Source organism: Protopterus annectens, chromosome 3.part0 (genome assembly GCF_019279795.1).
Source record: "Protopterus annectens isolate FY-2018-M chromosome 3.part0, PAN1.0, whole genome shotgun sequence".
Lineage (NCBI taxonomy): Eukaryota > Metazoa > Chordata > Ceratodontiformes > Protopteridae > Protopterus > Protopterus annectens.
The window spans coordinates 1,213,502,732-1,213,527,938 of record NC_056731.1 but is presented as its reverse complement, the minus strand read 5'-3'; the positions used below and the strand labels follow the sequence as shown (position 1 = coordinate 1,213,527,938).

The 25,207-nt window shown below is 39.0% G+C and overlaps 1 protein-coding gene across 3 annotated transcripts in view; it reads right to left on the bottom strand.

Moving 5' to 3' along the window:
- Window positions 1–25,207, bottom strand: part of LOC122796716 (desmoplakin) — a 1,113,853-nt gene that overhangs the window by 280,387 nt on the left and 808,259 nt on the right. For all 3 annotated transcript variants that reach the window (XM_044065413.1, XM_044065414.1, XM_044065415.1), the window contains exon 19: window positions 3,810–3,972. In XM_044065413.1, the coding sequence (XP_043921348.1) occupies window positions 3,810–3,972 (163 nt within the window). The remainder of the gene's footprint in view (window positions 1–3,809; window positions 3,973–25,207) is intronic.

Sequence of the window (25,207 nt, the reverse complement as noted above, 5' to 3'; positions counted from 1 at the left end):
AGTCTGTAGGCCTGAATACACCCTCAGAAGCCAGTGCCTGCACAGAGACTCCAGACACATCCAAGGTAGAGACATCCGCGGGTTCCATAGGTGAAGCATCTTGTGGCATACCGGACTCCGAATGGGTCTCAGTAGAGGCCTTCAAGTCAGAAGTAGCGGGTATCAGGGGCTGCGAAAGCATCTCACTGAGTACCGGCAAACTGGCGACTGGCTTAGGAGAAGCGTCGTCGGCAGTTTTGGACCTCGACAGCCTGTCTTTGTCTTTTTCTTTGCGTTTTTTCGGAATTCCAGTAGTCGGATGGCTAACCGACATCATTTCTGGATAATTAAACCGAGAACCGAAATATTTAGAGGCAAAAATTTACCGACGACGGATAGTGCGCTGATTAAATAAAGCACAAAACTGACAGCAAGGTACGTCGTGGTCAGGGCCTAGGCAAGGAATACAGTAGAAATGAAAATCTTTATGATGTATTTGCTTCCCACAAGTAATGCAATTATTAACTTTTACTGACATTGGTAAGGAGCAAGAAAAAGTTTCCCCAATGGGGTACTTAGCTTTACCAACACAAATAAGTTGGTACCCAAAATAGTATATAGAAATTCTAGGAACATCAAAAGGATTTTAGAATCTCACAGTAAATACACTAATATTGGTTACGGGATAGATGGGCAAAAAAGAAAAGGGAGTTTCAAGTGTGGCCACTGTAACCAATGTGAATATATGATCAATGCCAGCGAAATAATTATCCCTAGTAGAGGTAAATCTATAAAAAGCAATGGTTATCATAATTGTGAGACAAAAGGAGTAATATATATGGCTCTATGCAATAAATGCAGTTCATTTTATGCAGGGAAGACCAAACGAGTCCTGAGGAGAAGAATATATGAACACACGTATGAAATTTCTAAGGCCAAGGACACTAACGCATTATACAGACACACAAAAGAATGTGAAGGGGGAAAATTTCAGTTTTTTGTAATTGAACAAGTGAAAAAAGAATTAAGAGGAGGCTTATGGGAGGAGTGGGTGGGGTATAGGGAGTTATGGTGGCAAATCAAATTAAATGCCACAAAAACACCTGGATTAAATGACAATATCTCCTTAACCCCAGTATTAAAATTGAGAGCTGCAGACATCTAATAAATTATTTTTCTTGCAATATTTAAAATGGTCAATAGATGGCAGCATTTGCTTACTTGATGGAATGACTACAAATAGTAACAGTTCAAACACTCTACAAACACATTTATCTTTGTTTTTTAATGAGATTTTATATTAAAAAAGTTTCTTATAAATAAGCATATATCAGTTTTAAATATTATTAAATATTTTATCATATTATTTCAGTAGTTTAATAACACAAAATATATTGATTTACAAACAACATTATTAAATCTGATTGCATTTATGTATTTTAATATTTATGAGTGGCAGCATTGGGATTGGTTACCTATTGATGCTTTTTAACTGATAGGGTATTTTTGAAAACCTTTACTATATAATGACTTAGTTAATTAATTGGATTATTATCTGATGAAGTCATATTTGGTAAGGACGAAAACGCAATTTGTTTGTCAAGTGCGTTAATGTGGATTTTTTATTTACTTGCTATCTGGTTTATTGAATAAACAGATCAACTTTGCTGTTGGTGGTTCCTACTTTCGTCTTGGATGCTATTGGACATTTTTTGCTGGTTTGTTTAGACTGTTTTTGGACATTACTAGGTACTTAGCTTTAAGTTGAAGACTTCGGTTCTGAAACTCGAAAATGAAAATTTCAGGAGTCGGCCGACCGGCACTTGCGAACTGCTTCTGCTTCGGGCACCGCACGGCAAGAAAGACTGATGTAATGGCGTCGGCTGCATGTTTTATACCCCTGACGACCTGACGTCATGGAAGAAGGGACAGCAACTGACGCAGGACCAAGACTTTGTTAATCAGGCCAACTGAGGGCAACCTGCCAGCAGATTACCTAAATGTAATAACTGCAACAGTGAAACACGAAGAACATCTACATTCTACTGATTACTGTTAAAAAGCAAGCAGGGCTGTACAGTTGAGAAGACATAGCTAACAATGACAGATCATCCCCTAATTCACACAGATTTGGGGGATGCAAATTTGGCAGGACTACCATAAGCTTGCAAAACCAACAGCTAGCGCACTCATTACTGACCACAGAAAGTCCCCGACCTAGAACACAGACAGGAATATTATTGACAGCAAACATTTTTTCAAAAATAAATAAATACATGTGTTAAGAATAAAACTTAACATCTTTAGATGCTAAAAACTGTTATTAGAGTGTTTCTACTGGATATTAAGAATGATGGACCATACTAAAATCGCAACATACATAAACTTTATGAAGTGCAACTGTTGCTGAATAACTGGCTCAGTGCTTGGCAGTCTGTCAAGGAACTGTTCAAAAACAATGACATTTAATTTTTTTTTTTTACTGTCCTTTACAAAATTATGGGATACAGAAGTCATTTAACAATACTTACCTATTTACATACTTGTTTAATTAGAATGTGACAGTCTTTTAAACTTTTTGTAAGTTTCATCTTCTGCAACATTATTTGTAAATGGTTGGTGTTTCCCTTAACCACATCCTTATGAAGTAGTTATGGGTTAAAGGGATTGCCAGTCTCCTTTACAAAAGATGTAGTGAAACAATACTGGTGGTCAGGAGTATGGCTGCAATGGAAAACACGGGAATGCATATGTATGTTTACACAGTATTCACAGGGCACACACACACACACACACACACACTCACACTCACACACACACACACACACACACACACACACACACACACACACACACACACACACACACACACACACACACACAAAACATGTCCAGTATTCTTAACAGCTGCCATGTTGCTACTCAGGGAAAAATGATTATTGACATTCTATTTCACTGATCTGGTACAATGGCAGTAGTAGTGTGCCCAAATGAGCTAACGGTAGTATAGATCTGGAAATGAATATGAGACATCGGAGGTTCTGTCAGAATAAAAGTATTAAGATTCCATCAATGGACTGCTATTTGGGCATGATGACGAGAACAGAGATCCTCAATGTGTGTCTCACTTCTACAGTCAAACAAGGGGGTACATCATGCTAAAACAGCATGAAGTTAGCAAGTAATAAGCTTGTAATAAACTTGGTAACAGTATGCAGAAGAAACAGTTCTCCACTTGCATGGGTGAAGGGAGAATAAGAAAAAGGCTTCCCCAGCCTGACCCACAACTGATGGCTGCTGTCCTTATCTTCCTGAGCTCTATTACAAGATCTGATGTTCAAGAATATTTGGGGAAGTCATTCAGAATATGAGGTTACTAGGCTAAAGGCCCAAAAGCCTTTTTAAGCCTAACCACTCATGCCCCAACATTCCCAATTATTAGTCCCCATGGGCTTGAACATCTCTGGTATATGCCTGTCCCTTAGGGCATTTACAAACTGCCCCTGTCCATAAGGACCACAGGTGACAAGCCTGGGGTGAATTTGTGATTTCCCATCCACTGGTCCAAAATGTGCTTGAATAGGCTTAGGAAATAGCTCTGCTTCTCATGAATGGGAGAGTGTGTTCCAGAGAAGGGGTAATCTCTGAGACACATACTTGTCCCTCCACAACATGCTGCGTTTACATCACAGAAGAGGTTTCCATCCTTCGATTGGCAAAACAAACAGCACTATAATTACCCAATATGTACCATTTGGCAAGTACAGATAACAGGATACAGAAAAAGCAACCTAAAACAGAAATACACTCCTACAATTTCATGGCCATACCCTTTGCTGATTTAGAACCTCTGAGATGCTTCTTGAATCCTCCAGCTTAGCTGTATGCAGTGCATCTTGGCGACGGCGGGTGTCATCGATCCACCTAGAAAGGACCTGATGCATTTCTCTGTAGTTCTTCAGCTGCCTGACCTGCTCATCTAAGTTCCAAAGCCTATAACCAAACAAATAAAATTTTCAATTGAAATGGAAGCAATTGAACTGCTAAATGCAACCACTATAATCTTCTTTGAAAGCATCAAACTTGTGTGAGTAGTCAATAAAATGAGCTATATAGGATATCTACCACAGCAACAGCCATCTTGAATGTTTTTCATTCTGCAGTTAATACACTATTTAATCCTTACACAAGACAGTGCTCTGGTGGCATAATCCAAAGCAGTTACCAGACATCTACCTCCTTTATCTGGACATAGTATGACAAATTAATTTATCATACTCAAACTGGGATAATTTACCTTCACTCTGATTTTTCCCCCAGACCTTAATGTAAGCTAAAAAGCTGATGAGGCAGAAATAAAGACAACCAGTTTGGTGAATACCTTTCTCATTTATTCTGACATCACTACTTACATTGCCGCACTAGAAGTACGTCTGCTCTCAGACAGCATTTTACTATGTTACATCTACTGCACTGATAAACTGAATGCTCTGCCATGTGCAGATTTGAAATTTATACGTAAATGCAAAACACAACTTTATGTGAATACGAGTAGATGATATGTGACAGAGTATAGCTGGAGTTTTTTAAGGCGGTCAGCATAGGGCATCAGCTTTAGGCCTGTGATTCTTTTAGTGAGGTTTTTCTGCGGCCTTTCCAGTTGTTGCAGATGTCTTGAGAGGTACATACCAAATGGGGCATTGTATTCTACAATGGGTCTAATGAGGGATGAGTACAGTGGGACAATGACCCCCTTTTTTTCTGAATGAAAATCCCTTAGTGATGAGGTGTGCCACATAGAAGGATTTCCTGACTGTTGTGGTGATGTGGTTATTGAAGGTGAGACCACTGTCGACCTGTGTCCCTAAGTCTCTTATCACACTTTTGGTGTTTAGTGTACTGCCACCTATGTGGTAATTCATGGGTACATGTTTTTTCCTAAAGGGGATAACTATATACTTCTTGGCATTGAGCTTGAACCCATGGCTCTGGCACCAAGCATCTGTTTCTGCAAGGCCCTTTTGTAGAGTATCCACATCACTTGGGGATTCAATAATGGCTCCCAGTTTGCAGTCATCTGCGAACTTTGTTAGCCAGAGTCCCTTAGTGTTGGCCTGTACTTCACAGAAGTAGATGCCAAACAAGAGAGGTCCCAGGACTGAACCCTGAGGTACTCCACTTGTCAGCTGTCTGGAGCTGGACATGGAGTCAGCTACTTTTAGTGTGGGTTCTGTCAGTAAGCCAGTTGGCAACCCATCGAGTGATGTAGGGATTAATGCCCAGCTTAGTAAGTTTATTTATGATTCCAGAGTGGGGGATGGTGTCAAAGGCCTTGGCGAGGTCCAGATAGGCTGTGTGGACTGCCTTACCCTCATCCATGGCTCGGGAGACAGATTCAAAGAAGTTAATCAGGTTCAGGAGACAAGATTGGCCCTTCACAAACCCAAACTGGGTGGGATCCAGTGTTTGAAGGTTGCCAATGTCTTTGTTTATAAGTTCCATGATAATACGTTCCATGGCCTTACAGATCAGGCTCGTCAGACTGACAGGGCGGTAGTTCCCGGGATCCAATGTGGATCCCCCTTGTGGAGTGGGATAACTGTAGCTGTGCGCCACTCAGTGGGCACAAAGCCTGAGGTGAGGGCATGATTAGACATGACACTTAGGTAAGGTGCCAGTTCATTTTGTAGTTCATGCAGTACACAGCCCAGGATGTCATCTGGTCCCATGGATGCTGTATTCTTAGCTTTGGGGAGTGAGTTTTTTACCTATTTGGCCATTATTACCAGAATTTGGCAAAATTATGGTACTGAGATGGGCCAATTAGGGGGTGAGAGGGGGTGAAGTTGGCACTGAATCGATCTGCCAGGATACTGGCAATATCCTTGGGATCAGCATATTTAATGCCATTCTGCTGTAGCTCAGAGCAGATCTGAGCATTGCCATTTAGATTCTTGACATAGTTATAGAATGCCTTTATTTATTTATTTTATTTGCAATTTGATTACCAGGAAGTCCACTGGGCCGAATTGACCCATTTTCAGTGGAGGCCTTGTGGTTACCTTTGGAATCTTTGGCAATTTTACTTTCATAACTAGCTTTGGAGGATTTTATGAGGGATCTCAGCTTCTTACTGAGGCTGGTAAGGGAGTTTTTTGCGTCCTGGGATTTTCCTCTTTTCTGCAACAGTTTCTTCCTTTTGTTATAAAGTTTGTTTATAACAGGGAACCACCAGACTGGCTTATGTTTTTTGGAGGAGAGCATCATGGTTCTATTTGGGATGGCACAATTCATGCATGAGTGGATGTGCTCGTACAGTGCCTTAGTGTAGGACTCAGCAGTCGAACTTTCAGTTCCCGTCTGCATGGGTGTCATGACGTCTGTAACGTCTGACTTGAGTAGCATGACGTTGGCTTTGGAGAAGTTTTTTATGGAGGTTTCCTTACTGGGGGGTGGGGGTTAAGGGTAATTAGCTTATGATCTGACCAACGAGGGGGTGACCATAGGTGTGGAGCATCGATTTCCCATGTTGGTAATGACCAGGTCTAGGATATTGGAGCCCCTGGTGGGACTATGGAATAGTTGATACAGGGCATTGGAATTTATGAATTCCAAGAATTAGAAGCATGAAATGGAAAATCTTGCTCAGGAAAGTATAAACCTTAACCTCCCAACCTAATGAATGCTAGGACTTTCCTCTCTATCAAGATCATTGAGGGATTAAATGGCTAACACACTTGAGACCACATTACTTGAGCTCAGACCTAGTGTGGAGGCAGTAGAAAAACCCAACATTATGTGCATTTAGAACACTAACTTTAGTCACTGCCATTCAGTTTATATACCCGACTGCATGGCAAGGCAGATACAGTCATGTAATAAAAGTTATCTTTGTGTGTGGTAGTAACTGGAGTTTGCTTCACTAGACTAAACAGAATAACTACTAACAAATAATACATTTAACAAATAATGCGTCTTCTGCATGGAAGCCTTGGTCTCTATCAAGTATGCTATTTTTGAATGAGAAGCTTGGGTACCATGTTTTAGAAGTTAAGAGTGGTTTAAGGTCTTTTCAATAATTTGTAGAAGGCAGAATATAACATCAGATAACCAAGGCATATAATAAATGTAGCCTTACAAGATCCAAGAAATGCATACAGTGAAAACAACCAAAATATTGTTACTGTGTCAACCTGAAAAAGGCCTACCCTGTGCAGCTGCTTGGTTGCATGGTTCATTATCACCAAATGGAATTTGAAAATTTTTATGGAAGACCACTTATTTATTTTTATTTACTGTTTGTTAACAGGTAAGTAGACTGTTTCAGAGACCCTTTTCAGCCGAGACCCCAGTACAGTGGCCAAGTAACATTGTCTATAAGTACTTAATGCAAGCAAACAAGAAAGACTGAGTGTATTAACATATGTAACTAACTCAAGCTGTATTTAAAAACATTCATATATGTATATTACATGCACTGACTAAAAAACACAAAGAAACTAGAACACAGAAGTGATGCAATAAATTTTACTGGACCAACATAGGTTTTGCAATTACTTGAACTGCAACTATTCCTTCCTTGGGACATAAGTTACTGATGTTAGGTACAATGCTTAAATATCCAAGTACATCACTTATTTCCAACCGGCAAAAGAAAACAAAACAAAAAAAAAAAAAAAAACTTGAAAAATGGTAGTATGGAAAACAATGTGCAGCTCAGACTTCACCTCAGAGACAAAGTGTGTGTGTGTGTGTGTGTGTGTGTGTGTGTGTGTGTGTGTGTGTGTGTGTGTGTGTGTGTGTGTGTGTGTGTGTGTGTGCATACATGTGCGTGTGCAAGACACAGACAAACTGTAGAACACAGAGTCATGCCCTGCTATAAAGCTTGCATGTTTGAATGAGGACACCATGCAGCCCAATCTCCCTTGACACTCTTTGAGGGTTTGCAGACTGGCCACAGCCAACATGACTGATATTAATGACAAAGAAGGCTCTTTTTGCTAATAAATACAAAATGGTTACTTGGTTCTTTGTGAAGCTCATTTTGATAAGACTGGCACTTTCTCAAACACTACACTCATTAATATAAAAAAGTGGTCTGAACGAGTCAGTGACCCATTTGAGTTGGGAGTGCATTTGTTCTCCACAGTTACTCCCCTTTCACTTCTCTGGTTTCAAGTATGTGAACCCAGCCCTTGCCACACCAGTTCTGTCATGTCCTGTCTGAACGTGCTACAGCTGGTACCAGATTGTCATTTCTTCCCTTGAGACAGGACTCTTTCCAACTTTATTAAAAGTTCCTTAAAGGCCCTGTATCTACCTTGGCATATGGCACTACATGAATCTCTGGTAGTTAATAACTACATTATTTACTCCACAGTATTTTAGTTTCAGTGTCCATCTTTGAGTATTGTTTACTCAACAGTTTTAGTTGTTATTCTATCTTTTTCCCTTTGCTTGCACCTGGATACAAGCATCTAATAAAATGTTACCTGTATCTGAACTTTGGTCACCCCAATTCTCAAAAACAGGTTCAGATCCTGATGATATGAAGAATTACTACCTGATCCTTAGTCTAACCTTCATCTGCAAATTTCTGAATAAACAGAGTTCTGCACAGTTAAGTTACTATTTTAAGAAACAAAACATTTTTGATCCATTTCAGTCTGTCTTTGGGACCACACACATAACACTGACATTAGCAGAGTATTTAAAGATCACTTAATGATGTGAGATAATTAAAGCTATATGGTTCTATTCAGGACTGTTTTTTTTTCTTGGCATCTGAAATGGTTGGGCACGGCATTCTTTTAAAGCATTTACAACATTGCTGAGGAAGCACATATTTGGTCCAGGACTGGTTAACTCCTATTTCTCTGGTCAGTCACATGCAGTGGCTTCAGGAATTAATTGATCATCTTACCACCACCTATCCCAACTGTGGTACACTGCAAAATTCCATTTTGTGTCCTGTATCGCCCTCCATGTAAAGCAGAGCTCTTTGGAGGAGGAGAAAGAGTTACTTTATCATTTTTATTCTGACGGCATGAAGTTCTTTCTCTCTGTCCTTCCCTCAGGAAACTGTTTGCCATAAACTCTCTTGCAGATGATTTGAAATGCATTCATCATTTGAATAATAAAACTCAATATCTCCAAGGTGGTTGGTATGGCCGTGAACACGTTTAGGAGTCTACTGTCCAGTCCAGTGTCCCAACACCATTTACTGTGCAGACAGTCTGAAATTCATGTCAAAAGTTAAGTTTTGGGATGATTCTTGATGATGGGTAAACAGTTGAGAGACAGGCCTTTTCACAGACTGTTGTGCCATAATTGCAGAATATGTAGCACAAGTAATTTTCCTACATGAATGTCTGTATTTCACTTGTTTTCTCCACTACTGTCTTATTTAGTGCTTGGGAGACAATCTCTACTGGCAAATAATTCAATGCCACAAGTCTCTGTGGAAGGCATGTGTGTTCCCTCTTCTGGCAAGTACCTCCACAGAATTTGCTAAAGCATTAGAAAAATCCTTTAAATGGTGCAGTGGGAAAGTTTGTTTGCAGAGCTTTCACAGCCATCAAATGTGTAAAATTCTGTGGTGATGACATGCTGTGATGATAGGGCATTTATGAGAGCATCACCACCATCATACAACAGGGTGCAGAGCTCGCTGTATGGTATCCTGATTTTTCCGGACTTCAGCTAAAACAGATGGATTTGTTGGAACTAAGCCTATACCTGGAGTTTCAAACTACTGCAGTAAAAAGCACAGAAATTTACTTTGCCAGCAAGTTCTTCTCAGCACAGACCTTTGTACCTTCTTTAGAACATGTCCCGTAACAATGTGATGAGCTTTCAACAAAAGAAGGGACCTGACTGGCTGCAGCTGTTGAAAGCAGTTTCTCATAAGTGGGTAGTGCCTTTAAATAGGTGCCAACTGAGAACTATCTCTCTCTCTTACTTTTCTTTGTAATGGCAATTTCCTTTGAAAGATCAGATCTTGTGCTCTGTTAAGGATCCTTTTAAAGACTGCTCATAAACGGCTTGCTTGGACAGCTCAGATTGCTTATATATCTTGGAGAGCTTGGACAGCAGACTTGAGGATTTTTATTTTTATTTATTTAAAGGCTGTTGACTGTTATTATTTCTGTTTAACTTACAATATGTGTGGCTTTGCAGAACATCTGATATAACTGGGGCCAGTTTTTTGAATGGGGAATGTAGACTTGAGAATCAAACGTTGTCTGGAGATAGTTAAGAGATGTCTGGTGGGTGTGTTACGGCAATCTGTAGATCAAAATGACTCACCCCTGTTGCTGCATGCATGTGTGGAGATAGTTAAGAGATGTCTGGTGGGTGTGTTACGGCAATCTGTAGATCAAAATGACTCACCCCTGTTGCTGCATGCGTGTGTGTGTGTGTGTGTGTATGTATGTATGTATGTGTGTGTGTGTGTGTGTGTGTGTGTGTGTGTGTGTGTGTGTGTGTATCTGGATGTACGTGTTCAGACTACAACAGGAGTAATTACCATGGTCACCTGGGCCATGATGTCACTTTGTTTGATCTGGCAACTCATTAAGAATTACAGTACTGCAGCATTAAATATGTGTGTGTGTGTGTGTGTGTGTGTTGGGGGGATAGCTATTGATAAAAACAACTTAACTTCTTGTTGTTCACTCATATTAAAGTCTGGCTTTAAAGGGGGTAAGTTTGAATATTTACCAAAACTGCCCAGTTTCACTTACTACCCCTGATTTTGTTTCAGAATTTTGGTCTGGTAAGTAAGTAATCGAAGACTGCAGTCAGTAAATGGGGGGGGGGGGGGGGATTAGCTGTGGCTGAAGGCAACATGCTCACCTGTTAGCTCAATTTAATGCCTGGCTTTTACAAGACTAGTTTACAGTTCTATGGAGTAAGTCAGAATATTTATTTTGTGGCTACTGTTCGGTTGAAATGGTCTCTCATTTCACAGAATGTCCCTGACTTTCCTCACACAGCCAGACCATAATCCACCTGGTGACGGCAGGTGTGAGGCTGAAGTGATTTTAATTAAACTGTAGTAACTCCTCTTCCAGAGCACAAGAGAAAAAGAAAATGTCAAGCTTGATTGCTGTTATTGACAGAGGTCTCAGCAGTGACTCTGGGACAATGGACCTGTGTATCCCAAGAGAAAAGCAAGTGCTGACTAAAAAAAAATCATCTAGAAGAAAAAAAAAGAAAACAGGACCATGAATGAAATTTTAGTGGCCCTTAGTGATGAGGTGTGCCACATAAAAGGATTTCCTGACTGTTGTGGCGATAACCACATCGCCACAACAGTCAGGAAATCCTTCTATGTGGCACACCTCATCACTAAGGGCTTTTCATCCAGAAAAAAGGAGGTCATTGTCCCGCTGTACTCATCCCTCATTAGACCCATTATAGAATACAACGCCCCGTTTGGTATGTACCTCTCAAGACATCTGCAACAACTGGAAAGGTCGCAGAAATACCTCACTAAAGCAAATGCCCTACGCTGACCGCCTTAAAAAACTCCAGCTATACTCTGTCGCATATCATCTACTCAGAGGCGATCTCTGCTTAACATGCAAGGCCATGTCAAACTCAGGGCTGTTGGACATGCTACACTTAAAGAAATCCCAATCCCTCAGAGCCACATGCTCCAGGGATCTAAACCTTGTCATCACAATAAACAAAACATGTTGGAGGGATAGGTTCCTGATCCAGTGACTCCCCAGGCTCTGGAATAGATTGCCCATACATGTCAAGCAGAGTGCCTCTTTGGCCCTCTTCTAAAGGAACCTTGACGATTGGATGGGAGAAAGGAAATTCACCCCGGGGATCACACCTGCTAGACAGGGGTCCAGGGAAGTAAGTAGTGTGGGAAGAAATAGTCAGGGAATTGTTACGGCTAGGCTTGTATAGGCCCTAGGGCTGATAGCCTAGTACCAACCTATGAACCTATGAATTTTATATTTTCTGCCACCAAAGTTATATCCTGTATGATAACTTTTTGGATTTATGGGACATGAATGCATATATAAGTGGTACTACCCTCTGCTCATCTCACTGTAAGAAACTATATACTGTATAAATCTGGGGAAAATGTGCCATCAAGCAGCAACACCTTACCTACATGCTGTTCTCTGACATTCTGATCTCTGGTTAGTAAGAGGTTCAGAATGCCATTCTTCTTAAATCATCTGCCATACTTTCCCTTGAAAATACAGAAACAGTCACAGACATCACTGCCTAAGCTTTGTCTCAATGAGTTCTCTGCAATAATTGAGTAAGACAGTGCATTGCAGGCAGTGCTGCTAAAGTACTAGAGTCAAACATCGCTACATTTTTCTGCATTACTTGACAGGGGCTCAGATTCTTTGGGTCACCATAAGTAACTTTACTTTGTACCTACTCTGCAGTCTAAATGTGTACTTATGCAGTTTAATATGAACAGATATCAAGAACTGAGAGCTGACACCACTGAATATGTGGCAGTTGGCAGGTTTAAGTACATGCTGGTGTGCTGTACAACACATCGGCTTTCCTCCACTGGACACGACCATCACCACTCTGCCCTTATAGCCTGTAGTCAACTTTTGTACACAGCACCAAAAGGTACTGTCAGTGAAATGTTTTCCTGTGTGAGGAGAAGCTTGTCTTTCCTCACCATGACTTGTAATCTTGTCCTTACTACCTCTTACTCCTTGAGTATGGCATTCTGTACTTTGGCTCCTCGTCTGCTTTTAAATACTCATATCAGAAAACTTTTCTCAGACACTCTGAGCTGTTTGTGAGGCTATAGACAGTACTGCTGCTAACATATCTTGCCAATTAAACTAATTTGCCAAGCCTAAAAATTTGTAATACAGCAGAATGTATGTTTTTAGGTTTTGGGGTAGCTAGGGTCAAAACCACATTTGTTTGAATGGTACTCTTGGCTCATTCATTGATCTGTGCTCTTTTACCCTGGATAAGACGAGTTATCTGTCAACTTGTAGCCAAGAATCTGGTATTAAACTTAACATTAATACATTTGTAGAAGTGAATCTTTGTATGTCTACTAGATACACAATTAAATCTAGATCAGGTTAAATAGTAGAAGGAGGTCTAAGATTTTCGAATGGATGCTTCAAACAGACTGGTATGTGAAGGGAACACTAAAGAGATACTGTGACATGTATTTACTGATGCTCAAAAGACTTTTCTGCAGACAAAGGAATGTATATGTTCACTGCATAAGTCTGTAATTATACTTCATAAAATACAATGACCAGTTTTGTTATCTCAACTTGACAGATACACCTTAACTTAACCGACAATAAGAAAAGTCTGTAAAACACATAAATGGTTTAAGCAAATGATCATCTACCAAATGGTTTACAGCATCATTAGCAGTCTGTTAATAAGGAATCTATGCCCCATGGACCATTCTTGATATCTGTTCATATTAAACTGAATAAGTACACATTTAGACTGCAGAGTAGGTACAAAGTAAAGTTACTTAAAAGCAACATTAACAATACATGCAAAAAAAAGCTATAGGTATTTTTTTATTTTTGTCTCCAAAATGTTACCAAGATAAAGTACGATCTGCTACCGAAAAAATTCAAAGTACACATTAACCATGTTTACATGTGCACCTGAAAATCGTACTGGATCTTTGACATAAAACAAATATGTCTTTACGTACTTTATAACATAGCTGACTGCTGCAGTGATACTGTACAAACTGTCTGCTTTAGAGTTACTGCATTTGGAACTATTCATTTAGACTAACTGTAGTCATCACTTTCCACTTACTGTACTTAGATCCAATGAGTTGGGTTACATGTTGCTTGTTGCTGTTAGTAGTTAGGTAGAGACCAATTTAGCCAACAAGGTAATATAGGCTATCTGATTTACATTTGCCACTTTTTAGATTCATAGATTCGTACTAGGCTAACTGCCCTTGCGAGCCATTTTAAGCTTAGCCAATTATCTCTTGTGAGACCCAAACACTGCACCTTGTGTTTCTAAGGCAAACACCTTAACCATTAGGCCACCCTTCCAACCCCCAGGAGGGGGTTACTGATTGTTAAGGGTTGTTAAGTTAACAAACTTGTTACTGATTACCTTTAAACCCCTACATACTTTTGTCACATTTCCATTTCTTTACATGCATCTTGGAATATTACGGTAGTCTCAGCTGATATTCTTATATCCCTTAACGATGCACAATATTATCACCTTTTTCCTATTACAGTTCGTTATGTCTCTCTGCCTAATACCAAGAATAAGTAATTACTAAGCTATCCTACTCCTTCATCTGCCCTACTCACTATGGAAGACAGCCTGCCCCTACTGTAGCCAGCCTGACAGCACTAAGTAATTTGAGGCAGTATTACCTTCCTTATGCACACTTTAATGATATCTCATAACGACCCAATATGTGAGCGGTGTCAAGTATTTACCGAACCTAGGAACCACCTTTTCATTTCATAACACATACACCTCCACTAAACCAATTTACACAGAGGTTGTTAACAGAAACAGGACTGAGAATCCTTAGCTATTACTTCACACAAAAACAAACCAACATCACCCCTGCAAATATATATATATATATATATATATATATATATATATATATATATATATATATATATATCATATATCCACAGTACATATATCAAAGGGTACAGAATCCAAACCTTTAATAATAACCTTTAATAACAGGTGAATCTATCCACTATCAGGCACATGGACACCAGCTTCACCAAGCTGGCAGGAGCTGGGTGACAACTGTTTTTCTGGAGCCATGATCCAGGATGTAACAAGGAATCTTAGAACCCCTACCACAACAAATACAACTACCTGATAGTGGCCCAAGTCAGAGTGAGTGACCTTAGGCGCTCTACTCAGATGGACATGCAGTAGGATGTGATTGAGCTTGCTTTGCATGTCTTTGAGTCAAGAAAGGCAGTGGTCCTTACTGGGAATTTTTCCAAAACTTCGAATAATGTCAAACTTTAAAGACAAGATAACTGGCTTTAATAACTGACTATGAAGTTGGTGTCATTCAAAGGGAATCCTGTAAGTGTCAGCTTGGAATGAGATGACCTACATTCCTGCTTTGAAAATTATAGTCTTCGCTTCCCTTATCAAGGCTACTGCATTCTGGCCAAAGCCTTTACTGCCCCTCATAGAGCCTTTTTTGTCCATCTGCTGGACACTCCAACCTAGTAAGTTTTAATTTGGAACATCTTAAAGTGGCTCTACTCAATGCTAGGAGTCTTAAAAATAATACCCAAACTTTTGTCTCTCCTACAGCCTGAGCACATTCATTTATATGTAGTTGCACAGACATGTTTTCAAAGCAATGAAAAAACTCCATCTATTCTTAGGTTTAGTAAGTTATGATCTCTTCAGACTTGCTGGTAAATGTGGATGAATATCAGAATTGCTCAAAGATATTATCACCTCATGACAGATTCACTGGGACGCAAAGTTTGATCTGTTAGATGTCCAAACCACCCTAAACAAGATTACCGCTTTATAGCTAGGTATAGAAAGTATTATATGTCCCTTTCTCAGCAGTGATGGCTATCAACATCTTAGATGAAACTCCCATTAAACCCAACACCTTTCTTCTAGGTGATTTCAACATCAGTCAATAAACTAGTTGACCCTGCCAGTGGATGGAATGCTCTCTGCCTCCTTCACATACATGTTAACTCCCTTGTACAAACAGTTAACTGTCCTGCTAGGTGCTCCAATATCCTTGATATTGCCCTCACAAATACGGCTATTTCTTGCACTACTATGTAATATCTACCTTTGTTATATTACACTATAAACCAGTGACTGGCTTACTGACAGAACCCACTCTGTAAAAGTAGCCAACTCCAAATCCAGCTCCAGACAAGTGGAGTACCTCAGGGTCCAGTCCTGGGACCGCTATTGTTTGGCATCTACTTCTCTAAAGTACAGGCCAACACTAAGGGACTCTGGCTAACAAAGTTCGCAGATGTCTGCAAACTGGGAGCCATTACTGAATCCCCAAATGATGTGGATATTCTACAAAAGGGCCTTTGAGAAACAGATGCTTGGTGCCAGAACCATAGGCTCAAGCTCAATCCAAGAAATGTATAGTTATCCCCTTTGGGAAAAAACATGTACCCCTGAATTACTACATAGGTGGCAGTACACTAAACACCAAAAGTGTGATAAGAGACTTAAGAACACAGATGGTCTCACCTTCGATAACCACATCGCCACAACAGTCAGGAAATCCTTCTATGTGGCACACCTCATCACTAAGGGCTTTTCATCCAGAAAAAAGGAGGTCATTGTCCCACTGTACTCATCCCTCATTAGACCCATTATAGACTACAATGTTCCATTTGGTATGTACCTCTCAAGACATCTGCAACAACTGGAAAGGCCGCAGAAATACCTCACTAAAAGAATCACATGCCTAAAGCAGATACCCTATGCTGACCGTCTAAAAAAACTCCAGCTATACTCTGTCACATATCGTCTACTCAAAGGTGATCTCTGCTTAACATACAAGGCCATGTCAAACCCAGAGCTGTTGGACATGCTACACTTAAAGAAATCCCAATCCCTCAGAACCACACACTCCAGAGATCTAAACCTTGTCATCACAATAAACAAAATATGCCGGAGGGATAGGTTCCTGACCCAGAGACTCCCCAGACTCTGGAACAGACTGTCCATACATGTCAAGCAGAGCGCCTCTTTGGCCCTCTTCAAAAAAAAAACCTTGACGATTGGATGGGAGATAGGAAATTCACCCCGGGATCACATCAGTCGCCCTACTAGACGAGGGTCCAGGGAAGTAAATATTGTGGGAAGAAATAGCCAGGGAATTGTTATGGCTAGGCTTGTATAGGCCCTAGGGCCAACAGCCTAGTACCAACCTATGAACCTATGACCTTTTCCTTTACGACTGGTGTTACTTCCCTTGCAGATACATTTGTGCTTAGGGGCGTCTCAAAAGCAAATCTTGTTCAATCACTTGATTACCTATATAGATTCCACTGTAATGCAACTCTGAGGGATCCCATTGCTAACACCACTGCCTAAATCTCAGACTTCTACTCATACTTAAATAGATGTATTAATAAGGCAGTCTATACTCACACCAAATATAGGAAATTTAAAAAATCTCTTGATGGAATACCTACATAAATAAATCATATAACAAGAGAAATAAATTACTGAATGCTTTTAAGAAGTCTCATTCTACCTACCTTAAAGGCACACCTTCAAACTAGTAAGAAGCTTAAGGGAATCATCAGGAACGTTCAAACCTGAATATGTATTTAAAATAGATTGTTTGTGTCTTTCGGCTTTTTCCCAGTTAGGGGTCACCACAGCGGAACTCCAGTCCGCTAATGATCTGTAGTGGATTTTTACGTACCGGGTTACCAGCCCTGACACACAACCTTCAACGAAGGCATGCCCCATTCACGTATGCCTCCACACAGAAGATGTTCTAGCTGAGAATCAAACGGGACAATGTCTTGCTATGAGGCGACAACGCTACCGTAGCACCACCACCGTAACTAGATACTAAAACAAAAATAAAATCTTTCTTTAATTATGTCAGGATTTTAAGAACTAACACACAACAATGTCTGCAGCAGGTTGACAATTCAGACCCAAATGAAATGGCTGATACCCTAGGTGATAGATTTAGTGCACATTTTACTCCATATAGAGTTATAGCTATTTTACAGTCCTTATTACGATCAAACATGTCTTCTCAGACCTCTCCAAAAAATAGAACCACCTCATTCATGGGTCCAGATAACATAACAGGTTACTGGATTACTGGTAACAAATATGGCCTACCTGAACACTTCTTAACCTCATTTATTTATTTTTTTTATTTATCCTTTGTTGACTGGGTTAATCCCCTCTTTTCAGTGGAGACAGGAGGTGGTATTTCTAATACTAGGGAGAATTTGGTCAGGACATCAGGGGACTTTCCCCTACTCTTTCAGGCAGATGCTGTGGGGTCTTTTACATCCACTTCAGCCTGCCACCACCTCAAACGGATGGGACCTCAGTTTAATGTCTCATCTGAGAGACAACCTGTCTAAGCCTCTCAAATGAGTAATTTCCAAAGGCCTGGAAATCAGCAATAGTAATGCCATATCACAAATGTGGCACAACCACAAACCCTGGTAACTACAGCTTCACAGATTTCACTAGCCTCATATGCAAAGCTATGGAAAGTATTACCTCAGATCTCTTTAATCTGGACAGTCAAAACTTCTTAACCTTGGACTTTCATCAATTTGGCTTTATCAAAGGAAGATAAGGTCCTACACCTTTAACCTCATTAATCTTTGAAAGTCATTGAAAGAGAGAAGCTTACACAGCCCATATAGCATATCTGAAACCTAAGACCTTTGACATTATTCAGCATGCTGGCATTATTGACAGGCTTGTAAATCTGAACATAAATCTTTATGCTGTGTGGTGGTTAAGCTAACTGGTTGTTTGACAGACCCTTATGCTAACTGGTTGTTTGACAAACCCTTATGGTTAGAGTTGCAGCAGTCAATTTTGAAAGCAAAAGGTTATTACTGCTGAACCACAGGGTCAGTGTTGGGCACTCTACTATCTGTCATCTACTTTACAGTATTACAGGCTAACATTCCTGGAATATGGTTATCTAGCTTTGCAGATGACTGGAAACTGGGTGCTATTTGATCTTCCACTGACCCACAAAAACTTCAGTGTCATTTACACCATGTTAATCATTGGTGCAAGGACTACAGTTTCAAAATGTGAAAAATGTAGTGCAGTTCATTTTGATAAACAAAACAGTTTCCCTTACAATATGGGTGATACACTCCTGTAATCAGACACTGTCATATGGGAACTAGGCATTTTTCATGTCTCCCTAATAGTCTAAAAAGCTTTCTAGCTGGTTCACATCATTTCCAAAACATCTTCTCTAGATCCAAAGAAGTCTCGATTCCCTTTACTTATCTCAGTCACAATTGTCTAAACATATCACTTAACTTGGGAGACTTCAGGCATTCCTAAATAAAATGATCAGTAACCTCAAATATCTCAGGACAGACTGAAAGCCCTACCTCTGCACTCAGTTTCTTAGAATCTTATGAGGGAATGTGTGTATATCCTCTTTGACCTCTTAATTCCTTTGCATAAAAAAAGGTTCTTCAAATACCTGGTTAAAGAAAGTAAACCTTCAACATATAAATAAGACACAATAGCATAATACATGCATATCCCAATGTACTCCCCCACCTCTGGAACAAACTACCAAGTACATGTCAATCATATTCATCATCATCATCCCTGCCACCTTCAAGGTAAGGATGGGCAGCCTCAAACTCTCTTCTGGTCTAACTTGTACTGCTCTTTTTTAAAAAACACGTTTACTAAATTACCACTTAAGACATACACAAACATACATTAACAGAAAACAAAACAAACCATTCTAACATTTTTCCATTTAAATACAACATACATCTCATATATTTTCTTTTCTACTATCACCAGTCCAACATTACAAAAAATTGCTGAATTCTTGCCTTCCCCATAAGCCTCACTTCTCCTCCTTCTAAACATTTTTATGCATGTACTGCTCAAACAAGTTCCATTTACTTCTATATAATTTGCTCCTTCTCTTTTCCAAAGATCACTCTTCCAGTTCTTTTTGATATACAATACCTCAAATGCAGATGGTGTAGACTTTGGTTTCCATTTCTTATAACTGCTTTTTTTGCAGCCAACTGAATTAAACTTAACAAGGCCTCACTGTATCTAGGCAATTCAGATTCTGTATCCCAGGTCAAAAGAATCATTCCCTTACAGTCATTTGCTCACCCAATATTCCTGATAACAGTACTCTTAAGTATTCTTTTTAAACTGCCAACTCATTACACTCCCAAAACATATGTTCCCAGTTAACCCCTTTCTTTTGTATAACACCTTTAACATTTGCTACCTACCCGAGGAAAAATATTTGAGGTCTGCTTGGGGTACAACAATACCTATGCAAACACTTCCAAGCAAAGATCCTAAACCTTCTGGACCTGGTTGCATACTTGCGAGCCATAAATGCATGTCTTCCCATTGTTTTCTTGTAAACTGCTTTTCCAGTCTCTTCCCAGTTTTTTCTAACCTCCTCTGATTGAATCTTACGGTTATCATGCAATATTTTTAATGCCCTACTAATTATCTATTCAACTGCTGCTTCTGTTCTAAATTAAATTGAAAACTTTACCAGAGCAGGTCTTTCACTTCTTTTTGCCTATACTCAGAGATCAAGCCCTGGTAAAGAAGGCAGTCTCTAGCCTGCAATCCAAATGTCCTCTTGGCCTCACTCCGCATTATTACCTTCCCTACTTGAGGTATTTGCTCTCAGTATCTTGGTTCCTCTATCAGGTTTCTCCAGTAACTTCAAGCCTCTCTTGCCTATTTTGTACCCCTACTTGCAGTCACCCTAATGGAAAAGTGTCCTTTCTCCATTCTCATACTATCTTTACAATGCTTTCTGCTACTTTACAAATGTAATACTCTGCATTTTATTACTATTTTCCTTAAGGATCTGCATCCAAAATCCCACTACCTATTTCTTGAACTTCCCCCTTGCTTCATCATCATCTATTTCCACCTTGAATTATAACCTTCTGCTTGCTATATATACACACACACACACACACACACATATATATATTTATATATATATATATATATATATATCCACACATATACACACATACACATACACACACACATATATGTGTGTGTGTGCGCGCGCGCGCGTGCGCGTGTGTGTGCATGTGTGTGGGTGCGTGTGTGTGTGTGTGTGTGTGTGTGTGTGTGTGTGTAATCAGCAAAATTAGACAAGTTTTCTTGACTACCATACCAATTATATCCTTGTGTTTCTGAGTCTCTTATTTTCTTGGCCACTGGCTCTAAATAAAAAACAAAAGGGAAAGAGGACAACCCTGCTTGGCTCCTTTGTTTAGGAACCCTCCCACTTTAAGTCTTGCCTCCAATCCTTCACATATTCTTCTAATTAGCTGTATTACTGTATCAGGAAATGCAAATGCTTCCAATGTCTTATTTATAAAATTCCAGCTTACTCTGTCAAATGCTTTCTCTGCATCAAGACCCACCAACAAAAAAGTATTTTCTTATATTCTGCTTCCCTCTGGATCATCACTGTTATATTAATGTTGTCAAATGTTTGCCTACCCTCCACAAAAACACACATATCCATAACTATCAATTTTGGCAACACCTTTGCCATTCTTTTAGCTAGTACTTTTATAAGTGTGGTTTAAAATTGAAATGGGTCTATATGAAGCTGAGTCTGAGGGGTCTTTGCCATCTTTGGGTAACACAACCACCACGGCTTTCTTCCAAGATGCTGATGCTTCCCTTCCTTTTAAAATAGTGTTAAACAAAATATTCCAGATCTTTATCACTTTCTTCCCTCCTAATTTCCAAACATCCACAGGAATACTATCTACTCTTGGTGGCATTTCTTAAGATTGAATATACATCACTGTTTTTATCTCATCACCTCCTATCTTAACTGTTAGTTGTGGAGCCTCATCTACCTCTAATCTTGATATAATTAATTTTCCATAAATAATTCCATTTGTACTCTTTTTTTATTTCTACATTCATATATTTTATACAAATTTTCATAAATTTTACAGAATATCTCTAAAACCTCTATAGGATCTTTGGTTATTTTTCTTGTTATAGGTTATCTGAGTTTGGTGACAACCCTTTCAAGGTTCTGTTGCCTAAGTTGTGCTAAAAAATTTGTGCTCTGGAGTTCTTATCAAAAATTGTTGCTTAACTGCAATCTTTCTAAACATGTGCATATTATCCAGACACTCCCTTATTTTCTCTTTAGCACTCTGCATTTGCTCCTCCTCTTGTTCTACAGTACTGTACCCCTTGTCAGCCCCTCTAAGTAGCTTCTATTACTTCTTAACCATAAATCTTTCTGTTTTACTTCAACCCCATTTTAAAGTCCATTTTCATTTTATTCCAGTCACTAGCTATAACTTCTGAAGGTATTTCTATACTCCCTAATAACTTTCAAATAATTTCCATTACTCATTTCTTAAATTCTACTCTTTTTAACAGGTAGGTGAGAAATTGCCATGTCCTATTTTTACTTTATTATCCTGCATTTTTATCTTAGTTTTTACTGGTGCATGATCAGAAATAGTTATTAGATATGTGTCTAAGATTTCTATTAAAAACACAGGTTTCTGTGAAATATAATTCTATCTGATCTAGCCTAATTACTGTACCTTGGGGAATATGATGTAAATTCTGTCAGTGTTCTTACTACCATATTCACATCTTTCATACCAAATATTTTAATAAGTTTCTTCAGAAATCTATCCTTTTTTGTTATATTGTCCCATCTAGGTCCCCTGGATACAGCCTCACAATTGTAAATCAAATTCCAGTCATAATATTCCCTGCTGAAAGCTGATTATTTCTTCCAAAAATTTCTTAAGCTCCATAATAGCAGTTTTTGGTGGAATACAAGTACATGCCATTGTAATCCTCATCCCTTGCCAACAGATTCTTACTACCACAAATCTACCACTTCTGTTTCCCTCATCTACCACTAATGAAGCTCCTCTAGCAATTAGTTTAATTGCTCCCCTTTTCCTCTGTCCTCATATTCTGCTAAACATCCCTTCTGAAATCCTCTCTGTCAAATTCACAGGCTAATTTCTTTCCAAACGTATCTCCTGTAGCACTGCTATTTGTACTCTGGATTTGTTAATATAATAAAATACTCTTTACTTTTTATCTACACCTGTAAGGCCATTCACATTCCAGGATAATATGGACAGCTCAGCCATCATGATAAAAAGCTACTGTTCCTAATTATTATACATGGCAATTTTTAATGTGTATTTCTAGCTTATGTGCTATGTGCATATACAAATGTTTGGCAGGCTGGTCTTTTATACAGCTGTTTCTTTCATCTCCATTTGCCAACTGTCACATTTTTCAAGACTTTTTTTTGTTTTAAGGAAAACCCTCAAACAAAAAAACTGAACATAAAACACCCCCGTCCCCTGTTAACTTGGAACAAACACACAGAACTATGGACATCTTCAAAACATGAAGGGAACCATTGCCCCAAACTGATGGTTACACCAACAGGCATTATCCAACCTAAAACTAAGGTTACCCATGCTAAAGGGCATTCTACAGCCTATGCTCCCACTTACACTGATTGCCGTCTCTTCTTTTATCTCTCTTCCCCTCCTAGATATGAAAAACAGCTTCTGTACTTTCAGAAAACATTAACATTTAGCATTAAGAAAAAGTGCACTGGCTATATTTAAATAAAACTAAATTGTACACTGTTCCATTAACTGCATTAAAGGCTGCTAGAGAGGTGGTTATCTCTTACTCACTTTCCATAATTTCAAACTTAATTTTTCCACTGAACTGCATGCAATTGTACCTTTAATTGTTCACTTCCCTCAGCAAAGAATACATGGAATTCTCAAAATTAACTGCTTGCATCTGCAGACAGTTTGTCTCTGTGGAAATGTAGTCAGCAATGAGAAATGTCACTCAGAAAAGAATGCACAGCTGCCCTAAACTGCAGAAATCTTGAATCTACTAAACACCTACCAATAGAAAACAAGCTAATATCTTTGCAATTGTAAGAAGCTTACCATTTTCATGGCTTTCACCATTTTATTTTATTTTTAAAGCCTAAACGCTTACAAAAACACCTGTTTAGAGCTTAAGCCAAAAGTAGTTATCCAAACATTCACTCGTATAAAATAAAAACAGAAAATATTGTAATTCTATATACAATATAATCAGTGCACTTTTACATCACACCCCCACCCCGGCAGCCCTCGTCCACAACATATGAACATTAAATTTGCCTTTATCCAGTCTTTTTTGTTGTTTTACTGTAAAACTCACATTTCTTACAACTAAAAAGTACTCATTATTTTAATATCTTTAACACATAAAACAGTAATTGAAAAGACGCCCCTACATTTAAAATACCCCTGACTACATAAACTGTTAACTGTATATAACATGCATTTTATACCATGAAATGTTTTATGCAAATTCTAGTAACAACAAAAATTGTTTTACTTATGGTTAATTTTCCCCTTTTATTATCCTTATAAACATTAATGATACAAAGTGAGGTATATGCTTTTTACTACACCCACATGTTTAAAAAAGTCCAGTGTTTTTCATCCAATTTTGCTTGCAAAACCCTACTTCACAAATGTGATAAGATACTTTATACTCTTCCATTTATTCAATAATTTCAGAGTTGCTGGTTTTCTCCATTCATCACCTCCCAATACCAGACTCTAGTTAAAGTCCACTGCACTGATGACTCTTCTAGTCAACTGATGTGGTTTCTTCTGTCTTTCAACCATTTTCCATTGGAAAATGTTTCAATGGAAAGGTCTCTTTATAGACCTTATCGTCACAAGAATGAGAAGCAGAGTTCCCTTCTCTTTGCTGACTCACTTTTTGTTGGATAAACTTTTTTATTTCCTCCTTAGCCTGTTCCGTGTCAAAAAATGACTTTTATCCTCCAGGAAAAACACTCTGAAGACCGCTGGATACAGCAGCTTGAATCTTTCACCTACCTCTCGACATTCCCTGAACATTCAGTGTAGAAAGGAAGCAAATTTAGCACATCAATCATTTTCTACAAGCATAAGCCCTCTGTTGTCCCCAGTTTTTAATACTTTGCCATCCTGAAACAATTTTGTCAGGTCAACTTTTTCTGCTGGTATGAATCCATCTTTGCATCACACACAGTGTTATCCATAATCCCGCTTCCTGCCCATCCCTCTCCAAACTAGTACCTTGCTAAACCCCCCTCCGACACCTTTGCGCAACTGACAAACAACTTCTTGACATTTACAAACCAAAAAGGAACAATGGAAAGTCTGTTTTACAAGTACTCAATAACTCATGTCTGGAATACTCTCCCCCTCAATTTAAGAAACATGTCCCATAAACAGCAATTTAAAAGAGAATTAAAACACTATCTACAAACAACTTGGTCATGTCCATGCCATGCCCCCACAAGACAACCATTTCATCTCTGCATCCCCTCTATTAGACATTCTACACTAACTGAACTATCTCCACTTTTTTACATTTTTCTCTCTGATGTGTAATTCCATTG